This window comes from Agrilus planipennis, unplaced genomic scaffold (genome assembly GCF_000699045.2).
Source record: "Agrilus planipennis isolate EAB-ADULT unplaced genomic scaffold, Apla_2.0 scaffold113, whole genome shotgun sequence".
Taxonomy (NCBI): domain Eukaryota; kingdom Metazoa; phylum Arthropoda; class Insecta; order Coleoptera; family Buprestidae; genus Agrilus; species Agrilus planipennis.
In genome coordinates, this window is record NW_020442452.1 from 127,985 (window position 1) to 140,707 (window position 12,723).

The following is a 12,723-nucleotide window of genomic DNA, read 5'->3' on the forward strand; positions in this document are numbered from 1 at the left end:
GTACGTACGTACGTACGTACGTACGTATGTACGTACGTTCGTATGTCAGCATTTTTTTCGTTTTCGATATCTCAAGAACGGATTGAGATATCGCCCTCAACCAAAATTTTTTCGAAAGATATTATCATAATGAAGATCTGAAAGAAATTTGAACGAAATCGGTCAAGCCGTTTTTTTTTTATAAAAAAAAAACGAATTAATTACAAACAATTTAATTAAAATACGTTCTAATCTAATCACAACAATGAAGTTACGGAATCAATAATAACTGTATTATCTAATGGGAAGTTAGTCGTATTAGCACCGACCAAAGCGTGCTCAGACCAATTTTTTTGATTTTTTTTATTCTCGTATTGTTTATTTATTAGACTAGATCAAGTGTCGTTAATTTATGTATATGTTTGTAACAGCCAATTTCTAGTAGTCGTTTATTCTCTTAATGTTTAAACCTTGTGCAGTTCAATAAATTAATTCAGTAATACAACATCAATTATTAGTAGAGATCAGTCTCTGTAGAACAGTTATTGTTAATGTGATATAATACGTATTTGCGGGCTTGGACCATAACGCTGCTGTAGAGATGAAATCCTCAATTTAAAAGAAGACAATCTATCAAAATTGTAGTACATGCGAAATAGCAGGAAACTTTAACTGCAAACTGGTATCATCCAATCGTAACTGTCCAAATGTAATCGTTGGTTTAGTCAATCCTGTTGTTGTGTAACTTCCCATGGGAGAACTGTCACTAACTCGTCTCTCACAAGTCAAGCCCTTCCTATGGTCGGGGGTAAATTTCGGCGATTTCTTTAAGATCTTTTTGTCCAAACACTGAGATGTCAAAAGTACCAAAGTTTACTTATGCCTCTTCGTATGCTTTACCACGAAATCAGTTTTTCTCGAACTGACTACCTTACGTCGATTTTTGGCATGTAGGGGTTTTTATTTGCGGTATTTTGTTGGAGCCAATAAAACATTAGTGCACCTCTTCAAGAAAATTTGCCAAAACAAAAAGATTCGATCTTCTCACCTATATTTTTGTTCAATTTACACAATTACACATATGTCCTAAAGTCATGGTTTCAATTGAAACGGTCAGTAATAAATAGGGTTAGTTGGAGAATAATTGTAATTGCCGTAAATCCTTTTATTTGTTCCTCATCCCTCAGCATCCCATACGATACCTGTTTAGAACAACAGATATTGTGGCTTGACCAAGATCATATTGCAGTTCTGAGCAAATCTAACTATGCGTCATTAGTGTGCACGGCGTTCCGTCACCTAACAACTACTAGCAAATTGATCGTGCCTCGCCATGTGGTGGAGTAAACGTAGTCAAAGAGGCACTGTTTAGGAATAATTTGTAACTAATTGCAAATTAACAAAAAATTTTGAAATGTATTCTAACGTCTAAACAGGTTAAAGTTCAATGTCTGTCGTTAATTGGTGTTGTATGCTAAACTCCTATTTGTTTATAAATAATAAAAACTGCAAAATTAGCTGTTAAATGATACATCTNTAGCAGGAAACTTTAACTGCAAACTGGTATCATCCAATCGTAACTGTCCAAATGTAATCGTTGGTTTAGTCAATCCTGTTGTTGTGTAACTTCCCATGGGAGAACTGTCACTAACTCGTCTCTCACAAGTCAAGCCCTTCCTATGGTCGGGGGTAAATTTCGGCGATTTCTTTAAGATCTTTTTGTCCAAACACTGAGATGTCAAAAGTACCAAAGTTTACTTATGCCTCTTCGTATGCTTTACCACGAAATCAGTTTTTCTCGAACTGACTACCTTACGTCGATTTTTGGCATGTAGGGGTTTTTATTTGCGGTATTTTGTTGGAGCCAATAAAACATTAGTGCACCTCTTCAAGAAAATTTGCCAAAACAAAAAGATTCGATCTTCTTTCCGCTTCGCATTTAGGGGAATTGCGAGGCTAGCGTAAAGCCTATTGAATCCCTTTTAGTCAAAGTCATGGGCGAGCAAGTACTGACATTTGAATAGTTTTATACTTTGCTTACCCAGATAGGGGAGATGCTTAATTTCATCCCAATGATTTTGCAGCTCTAACTCCTACCTTCGTCAAGACTGTCCCTTTTCGGTACATCCAAACCCAGAATTTTCTCAACTATATAATTGAATCTTTAAAAAAAATAGATCATAATTGTCCGGGTGCATGCTTCAAAGTGTATGGAAAACATGGTCCCTTGAATATATAAATAAAAAGTGTTTCTGAAATAAGTAATAAACTTGCAGGAGGTGATTAGGCACCATAAAACAAGAAAATTAAGTATATGTTTGGTGGTCCGAAAATCCACCGTTTTCGAAAAAAAAACTATTTGAAAGTACAGGCAAGGGCGAGTCCGGCCCTAGTAAGATCACGCAGGGAAATACATTGTAACACCGCATTCAATCAGCTGCTACTTAGCAGCATCAGTGTTGTATTTCTATTAAATTTTTGTACTCATGTATTGTTTGTTAGATTAAATTACAAGTGTTATTGACGATGTCTATGCTTACAGCCAGCACAGTGTGGTTCTTTGTTTTATTAACGTTGTAGACTTGTATTACGTATGCACGTAGACAATCGAAGTCAATAGAAGTAGGTCAATGTGTCAGTATCATAGTTCAGTGCAGAATTACAAATCAAAACAAACACAACAATACATATACAGTACAGCGTAGGCGCGATCTGCCGACAATTAGCCGAAATGGCTGTTTTCGGATTATCGGTTGCTACTAACAGACTAGCTTCTGAAGCCTGTTAAAATGACTCCTTTTGGACATATCCATCAGGGGTCACACGTGGCGCGTGATCCTGTGATGCGTGACGGTACACTTTTCAGTTTTATAACCTAGTAAATTTCCTTCCTACCGTCAATAAAGAAATTTCACTTCAAACATAAACACATTTGATTAGTGGGTTTCACTCACATGCCTCTATCAAGAATTCTTTTTAATAGAAAGAAATATTGGAGCCTCGTCAAAATTAAGCTACTCTCGAAAATTCAGCACGTTAGTGATCGCTTTAAAAAGAGAGTCCCATACAGTATACCTAGCACACACAACATATAAATGGAAGTCAAGGAAACAGTCGGGCTATCATTTGTTCTTGCATTTGATTATCTCCTGAATTTTTAGAAAAAAGCACTTTAAAGGATGACTATGGGAAATTGGTAAGTACAGAAAAAAATTACTGAAAAATTGAAATTTTTCAAAAACTACTGATGCTCAACTGTAGATAATAAAGAGACTGATGCCACCTACGATACTTTTCACTAATCGTAAACACAGTAATTAACAATAAACATGGCAATATGTTCACATATCCTTAACCGTTTAAAACGTTATCCTTTTCTATTATGATTTTTACACATAAAAACGTTTGCATTTTCTCACCTTATGACAATCTTTGCATAAAATATCAACTTTACAAATACTGTATTCAGCAGGCATTGGTGTGCGGGCAACTTCGTTATCTAGATACTTCCATAACTGTGTCATATCCATCAATGAAGTTTGGCAAACCGGACAAGCGTAATGCCCTGCTTGAAGAAGCTGCTCAAAACAAACACGATGTATAAGATGTCCACAGTTAGGTATGTGACATGGAGTACGAGAGGTGTGAATATCTTCCAAACACACTGGACAGTTAGCTCTGGATACATTCTCTACACACTATAACAAAAAGAACACTAAATTCTAGAAAATAAGCTAAATAAAATAAAACACCACAATATTATTCTAAAAATATCCCATATAAGAGAACAATCAGAACTTCAAAGTAAACTTTACATCATAAAGCGAAACGTACGTACGCCAATCGGCTGTGTACAACAAGAAAAAAAATGTCAATTAATATGTTTGATTTAAACTAAATTACTGTTACAAACCAAGACACCATTATAGTAGTGTATACAATGTATATAAATAAAATAGAAAAAATAACACAGGTCTGCGATAAAAAGGTTTTTTGTATAAATTTATCTTAAGCATGCAAATGTTGGTCTATATTTTGCAAATATAAACTTTATTTTAACGAACAAAATAATTCGAAGTGGTTTTGTTCGATTATGGTAACGTGCCTATCACGTTGAGGTGAGCTACGCCGGGATTCGTTTCAGGAAGTAGATGGATTTTAAATGGACCTTGTTGGAGCAAATGTAATCCTCAAATGTAGCATCGTACTACAGATGGCGCTCATTTGTAGTATTTTCTTTATTTTAACGTATCACGTCACACTTTATTTTTGTGTATAGATTAATATAGGTATGTATATATATCTATAGCTCTTTGAATAGGCAAATTTATTTGTTTTTTCACCAAATTCATTTTATAGCTTATATTTCTATTTAATACTCTCTGACTGAGCATTATATTGTCTTTTACTTTATTTTAGATAGTCTGAAAGTAACTATAGTCGTTTACACCGCCTGAAAAAGAAATAGTTTATAGCGCGCCATTATTGAGAGAGATATAATATTAACGTGTAATAAAAGATTGTGTTTCATTTATCTTTAACTATGGCTTCTGTAAAAACAATTCAACAGACTTTGTAAAAAATGCTCATTAAGCTTACTTCAGAATGAAGTTGTCACCAAAATAAACAGTGGGTTACGATAAAATATGCCGGTTATATGTTGAAGTGTTAAGACAGTGGACTTATGGTAAATCAAAATCATTGTTATTCGGTATTTCTGTCCAAATTAGAATGCAATTGGAAGTCGGAGTGAAAAATGTCATCAATACGAGTTTGAAAGAAGAAAGTATTACTTCCACCACTTTACATTAATCTTGGTTTAATCAAACAGTTTGTAAAGGCATTTTATCATTACATGGTAAAAATTATTTCAGGTGAAATTTATCCAGACATGTGATCAAGTAAAAGTAAATGGAGAGCACCTTCATGGTTTCCATAAAAGCAGTGGACAGGAAACCGAATTAAATAACGGAGGCAACGTAAGAACAAATTTGTAAAAAACAGTGTTAAATGTATGTTTTTGTTGCGTTTGAACACAGGATGCCGCTGTTATACTTTGACCTTTGGCTTATGGCGTATCGACCCTGTGTCGGAACAGGGTGATACGCTGGTACGATAGTTAGGAGTAGTAGTTAGTAGTGCGTAAGTAGTCGAGTAAGAAGCAAGACTGCATTTAATGGCAGTATTTCGTTTATAGTTTTGAGTTTGCATGTGCATTATTTTTATTCAATAATATTTCATCATTTTACTTTTATTCCTTTGCATTATTTCGTTTTGCCTACTTCTACCGGTTTCTGACAAACAGATCTTTAACTGAAACAGTTTTTTTTTATTAAACTTAACAATTGTTTTGCTAAAGTTTAAACTGTGGTTTCTTCAGAATTTATGACTAACTTAAACCTAAAATTACAGTTTCACTGATATATTTTAAAAAGTAGAAGCAGAGCATATATTCAGTAATACGGAGTGACTATAATCGCTGCTTTTATATTTTTTAATCAATATATATGTTAGGCCCGAAGACCGAAAACGCTCAGTGGCCGGAAAAAACGACCACATCGCGTTCTGGCTGCCTTCGAACGCACAGAACGCGTTTTGGATGTTTTTAAACGCTCGCAACGCGTTCTGGTAACTGTTAAACAGCCGGAACGCGTTTTGTTAATTGTCGAACGCTCACAACGCGTTCTTAATGTTCGATTTGTATTATTTGCCGCTTTCTACCTGTGTACAATGAGATTTATTTTGTACTCCACAATAAGTTAAATGTGTAGAAAATAAATCGAAATTCATTTGTTTAATGAATAACTTTTCACTTTTTCATTCATTCATTCATATATCATATGCTCGGCAATATAAGTGTTCAGTGTAGCTTTCTTCCTAGAACTGAAAAACAATTATAAGAAATTTAATATTGTTGAAATGATTCGGCGAGAAAAACCGAACCCATCTTTGGTATCCAGTTATAGTTGTCAATAATTGAATTGTTTCCTAAAAACTGAAAAACGGATTGAAATTCATTTGTTTTATAAGTACAATATAAATCATTGTACGCAGGTGGAAAGCGGCAAATAATACAAGTCGAACATTAAGAATGCGTTGTGAGCGTTCAACAATTGACAAAACGCGTTCCGGCTGTTTAACAGTTGCCAGAACGCGTTGCAAGCGTTTAAAAACAGCCAAAACGCGTTCTGTGCGTTCGAAGGCAGCCAGAACGCGATGTGGCCGTTTTGTTCGGCCACTGAGCGTTTTCGGTCTTCGTGCCTAACATATATATATATATAAGAAAATGTTAGTGGGTTTATCGAATCTTTTTTCCATAACCACCTACTATTATCCACTCATGGTTGTAGTGGTAGATAGATAGATTTCTGATGGATTTCTTTCTTTTTCTAGAATATTGTATGACTTATTTAAAATCGAGGTTGTGTTGAATGACGTTAAGTGTATATGTGTGACAATGATAAGGACTTCTCCGGAATATTCCAGATTGTATTCAAATATAATTGTGTTCTATAATGTTGTAAAACTACAAATTTCAATCATTGAAATATATATGTCATCGTAAAATTGTAAATACCGTTAGATTATAATCCATCTCGCGACATTGTAAACTGTTAAATGATTGTGAACCGGAACATGTTATTTTCTATCGAAGTGAAATTGTTAAATCAGAATCTGTCGCGTGTTAAATTGTCAACTGTCTGATGGCTGTCTCTGATTGATCGCTCATACTGTAGGTGAATTTTGTTTCCACGTCTATGTCCAGTAGCAATATGTGCCTCGAGTATTCTTTGGTAATACTCTTCCTTTGGAATTATTTGTACTTCATTATTAAAACTTTCTGGTTAACAATATTCATTATATCGTATTTTCTTGCACAATTTTAGACTTATTTATATATTCGTTTTTATTTGACTATGCCATTTAAAATTATGGTTCAAATAAATATAAATAAACAATCGTCTATAATGTCATAATGGCGGATCAGAGCGAATTAATCGACAAAGTAAAAATGTATTACTTGCTAGAATAACAAACACTTTTGCTGAAATAACAGCTGAGGCCAAAGGCAGACCTAAACGAGTACCTAAAATAATTGTTAAAAAAGAATAACAAATAAAAAAAAATTGATACAATTAACCAACATGCCTCGCATTATTTAATAAAAAAAATCTAGGTATACAAACTAAAAAAGTTTATAAGAAAAATGACAATAAATTAATTATGAGCTGTTATTATATTATATCTAAATTAAAAAAATGCCTATGATATTGATAAGGAAACAGTTGCAAATCCAATAATTAAAATAATTGGAATTAACAATTTTGAAAATATGTTGAGCAAAAACTTAGAAGATGATATCAATATGCGAAGTTTTAATGACTGACAGAAAATGTAAACTACTACATTCATATAAAAATGAAAAAAATATAAACTACAAACGGTTATAGTGGAAACGCCAGCGTAAATTTACCAACACATCAGAGAGAACAATAGTAAAATTCAAAACTGCAAAGTTTTTGATTTAATGAGTGTTAAGCCTTGCTACAATTGTGGGAAGTTTGAGCACAATAGAAAAAACTGTTGGAACAATTCCTCATGTTTTAAATGTACTGGACAACATAAAACAAGTGAGTGCAATAATTCTAGTGAAACAAAGTGTGCAAACTGAGTCTTTAATGATGTGACTTTTAACACAAACTATAAGACTAATCACGTGCCAACTGACAGCCACGAATGCGAAATACTAAAAAAAATTCAGAAGTTCATTTTCACCACGGACTACAGCGAAATGTCTACTATAGCGAGACATATCGGTAAGGAAGATAATTACCAACAAATGATGGCATCAAGGATACATGGCTTATCAACATCATCACTTCGTACAATCAACGCGAATATTATAAACAGACGAAAAGACTCAACCTATCCATGGATCAAGATACAAATTATTAGTATGAGTATAGTCCACAGAAGGAAATAATGTTTGATGATGTAAAGACACTCAATGAGGATTTTTTTATAATGAAAGCAAAATAAACAAAGCAGACGGAGTAATAATGTATATAACAGATGATTTAGATGAGAATACCTAGATAATAATCTGATAGAGTGAGTTTTGTTAACTCTAATATAAATTTAAAGGACGAAGAAATAATAAAGGTATCTGCTCTTTATAGATCTCATGACGTGCCAAAACTCGAATTTGTAAATAGTCTCAACAAATTTCTAAAAGCAAGAAAATACCAAAAATCACTGCATTATAGGCCTTTAACATAGATATTTTGGATAAAAATTTTATCAAATATGATAAGAAAGATAAATTTAGTGAATATAAAGTAGTATCAACAGGAGTCCATCAAGGAACGATACTAGGACCACTATTTTTCATACCTTATGTAAATGACCTATTGAGTAATATGCAAAATGGTACCTATGCCGATGACACTGTCATTATCTCAAGCGACGACACGTGGTCTCTAGCTGAGGACAGAATGAATGTTTATCTGTCCCAGGTGACAGACTGGCTATCTCTAAATAAATTATCTTTAAACGTTGATATAACTGTGTCTATGACTTTCGGCAACTATTGCGATAGTGTACCTGATACTTTAAGTATTAATATAAAAAACCAAACGATAAAAAGGTTTCAGTGTCACAAGTACTTAGGATTTTTATATAGATTATAATATGAAGTGGGATAATCATATCAAGTGCATAATTAAGAAGACTAAATATTTAATATTTACCTTTGCTAAGATTAAAGATCTCATGGACACTAAAAGCCTTTTACAGTATGGAATAATTGCATAGAGAGGAGCTTATGATAATAACCTTATTTCAATAAAAAACACACAGAGCAGAATTTTGAAAATAATAAAAAAAAAAACAAATTTTCAGTAAATTCTTCCCCGCTTAAAGTAACGCAATTATATCAGCTAGAAGTCGTATCATATCATTATGAAACTTTGAAAGAAATATGCACAAATAGAACTAGGAATAAAAGCATACAATTGCCTAAAAATCAAGAAAAATATAAGTACCAAAACAGTTATTTTGTTGCCATAAAAATCTATAACAATTTGACAAACGATCTCAAAATTATGAATATCAATAATTCTGACAAAAAGAAAAAATTAAAAAAAATATTAATAAAATTAAATTAAATAAAATATTAGTTTGCCTATTTGACTTTTTTCATAGTATTCGCCGTTTTTCTTTGACTTTATTTATAATTTTATATTTGTTTATTAGCTAAACCTATTTTTTTTAGTATTTAAGTAATTTTGGTCCTAGTTTGTAAGAATACCAGCCCATGTACAGGAAATTTGATTACCTTTTATGGAAGTTATTATGTAATTCTACCTATGTACACGTGGCTATGATCACCTTTGGGGTTTTGATTTGTAACTTTTTTCTGGTTTAATAAATACAAATACAAATATTTATTTATTTTGTCTAGGTAGAATTAGTACTTGGAGTAGCCTATTTTTTCTCGAAGCTTNTGTATTTATTAATTTCGTCTGCGTAGAATTAGTACTTCAAGTAGCCTATTTTTTCTCCAAGTTTTTGTTAATCATACCAATTAAATAAATTTAAAAAAAACTGTTTCGTGGTTAGACGTGAAAAGGTAATATCTATGTTTCAATGATAAAGTAAGATTGGAACGATCAAAATTGGCATAGTCCGCAATAAATTAACTGTGACATTTTTCTTGTTTCCGTTTGAGACTGTAGTCATTTGCTGTGTTTTGAATACGCCCTTGTTAAGTTAAAAAATTATTCATGAGTAGTGCAGACAAAGTGAAAAGAGATAACCAAATAATAGTAATCAGTGTCAGATTTATAACTACCTGGTTGGAATTATAATTTTACAAAAGCGTCTTTGCATTCCTAAATTCCTGAGAATGTTCAACTTTCTTTAAAGTCTGATGTTACACATCTATGGTGCAATGTTATTCCTTTTTCTTTAATAGTGTGTGCTGCAATTCCTACCTGACATCTCTTTTCTCTGTTTACGATATTTCCTACAAAGTTTGTAGTGAGTAAAAGTAGACGTTCTGACAGAAACCACTCTAAATAGTCCAATAAATACGTTGAAAGAAGAAAGTAATTGCGGACTATGTCAATTTTAAACGTCCCAACTATAAGTAAGTCGATAAATGATGTAACTAGAAACTGTAATAATTTATTTTTAACTCATTTTTTTAATTAACAAATATTAATCAATAAATTGTAAATAAGTTGTATTTTTCCTTGACAAACAACCTAGACTATAGCAAAAATTAATAGTAATACCTCTAAAGAAAGCGAATTATTTGCAGCAATCTCTTGCTATCTCTTTTATGACACGCTTACGCAATATCGTGAGAGAGATGGATATTGTGCGAAACTTCGTTCCATCTCTTTCTTTCGTTGTACCACAATTCTGACCGCTAAGGCACGTCCATTAGTAGACGTCGATGATTTGCACACAAAATTTTAGGGGCCGCATGCGTCCAACAATGTCGTCTGCCCATTTGGGTAAGACGGTTACCGATCTACGCTTCTCCCACTCTCAACATGCTGCATTCGCTTCAATAGTGTGTGTAGCGCTTAGCGGATAGCGGACCCTGCGCTCGCGACAATGATTAGACGGAACCGTCGGCAGCGACCCGACGCATACCTGAATTTACGACTAGTTCATATTTTATTTTCGCGACAAAAAGTAGCCTATATGTTTCTTTTAGATCTCATCTCAGGAGGGGAAATCATCAAAAAACACCCCTGAACAACTAAATATACTACAGAATGTCTTTATATACAACATTAGACATTACAAACCGGCCTCCCGGCCGATACTACCACAACCGCTATGTCCGCGCATTTTGAATCTGTAATATCTTCGAAAATATTGATTTAAATGTAAAGGGTCATATTGATCTATATTAAATGCACAATGTACTTAAGGTACTTAATTGGATAAGAATTAATGCTGTATTGCTTAAAATCGCTTCGTAAATAAGCCATTATTTCTCATAAAAAGTAAAGGATAAAAAATGGTTATTGTGGGTTATCCCTAAGAGATAGACATATACCATAGCGGACTTTTTTGTAGATCTTTTTAAGATGTACAATACTGTAGTACATTATTTTGATCTATATCGTAGGGTTCAGCCATCGTTTGCAATGTAAGCGCAAAAAATGTATTTATTTACATCACACTAGAAACCACTAAAATTATCAGTGTTTCTCTACTATATTATGCATGTATTATACATATAAACCTTCCTCTTGAATCACTCTATCTATTAAAAGAAACCGCATCAAAATCCGTTGCGTAATTTTAAAGATCTAAGCATACATAGGGACAGACAGCGGGAAGCGACTTTGTTTTATACTATGTAGTGATATAGACATAGATTTTATAGCGACAGATATAAGCCGAAGTTCATTGCTTTTTCTTTTCTTTCTCATTGGATAATAGCGTTATTGAGTACGCCTTCCCAATTAAAATAACAGTATCAATTTGGCAGTTCCGGTTATACACCATTTTATGATTAATATAAATTATTTTTTAAATGGAACGCCCTGTATAATATGACGATTTTGAATTCTACTTTTGACTTTAGGTAGACTTTCCTTTCCTACTTCTAAGGTTTACCGTTTTCAAGATATTAAGTTTTTTTAAAAAGTCACAGAACAGTAGGTACTATAAAAGCATGCCTACTTTACAGTAAGAAAGCTGGAGCAATAATATTTTCAGAAGAGGTAGCTATACCCTCTAGTTTCCCGTCCATACTTCAAAGTGGGTTAATTACATATAGGGCGTTGGATATTTAATGACAGATTTGGTTCACTTTAAACAATTTTTCAAATAAAACACCTTGTATGAAGTAGACAGAATTTTATTCTCTTTCGAATGGTACTATGATTACCTATACCCATCTCCTCTAGTTTTCAAATTACTTATTATAAAAACAACTAAAATAGTTTAATTTTTTACGAAGTTGGTCGTAGACTCATGCATGGATATCGTAGCTGGAAGAAGCTACTACACTAATTTGCGCCTACCTAATGATGTTGGAGAAATTTTAAATACACTATTACCTAAAGAATTAAGAGTTCACCAACAGCTAACAAAAGAGTTGGAAATTTGATACGGCTAGATGCACTTAGCTCAGCCTATTACGGGGAGAGTTGGCAAGAACACATGTCAGATGTCGCAAGACTTGTTCCTTTCGCCTATTCAAATACATCCAACAAAAGTTGGCCATCAACTGGTGTGGACTATGACATACAACAGTGTCTTAAACTGGCCAAGAACTCTTGCTAATACATTAGAGTATGGTGTCGTTTCCAGAAGCAAGCTACAGTGTGCGGGCTAGACAAGCATGAACTGACTGATGATAAGCTAAACGACACCTACAGGGCCATGTAACGACGCGGCAGAGCAGATGTTGATTCTGGAACGGAAACCTCCAGGTTTAGTTGTAGTGACAAAAACGATGAAAGACCGAGCTGACATTGTGCATTGGTTGCTAAAATAGAAGACAATCAAATCTTGGGCTTAGATGTTCTCCAGAGATGTGACCTTTGACTGAGCTTCCAGAGAAAAGTCCTGATATTAAATGGGGATACATTCGAACTCCATGCGCAAGACACTTCTGCTTCCCTAGTTAAAAAGAGGGCATGGCAACAGACAAAATTCAACGGATTCCAGAAGTTTTGTTCGAGAAAGCCAGCAAAAAAAGCAACCCAACTG

At 33.5% G+C, this 12,723-nt stretch overlaps 1 protein-coding gene across 6 annotated transcripts in view; it reads right to left on the reverse strand.

Annotated features, from left to right (window-relative positions):
- The window catches only part of LOC108737030 (RING finger and CHY zinc finger domain-containing protein 1), a 45,200-nt gene that overhangs the window by 11,371 nt on the left and 21,106 nt on the right, over positions 1-12,723 (reverse strand). For all 6 annotated transcript variants that reach the window (XM_025980539.1, XM_025980535.1, XM_025980538.1 and 3 more), the window contains exon 5: positions 3,399-3,677. In XM_025980539.1, the coding sequence (XP_025836324.1) occupies positions 3,399-3,677 (279 nt within the window). The remainder of the gene's footprint in view (positions 1-3,398; positions 3,678-12,723) is intronic.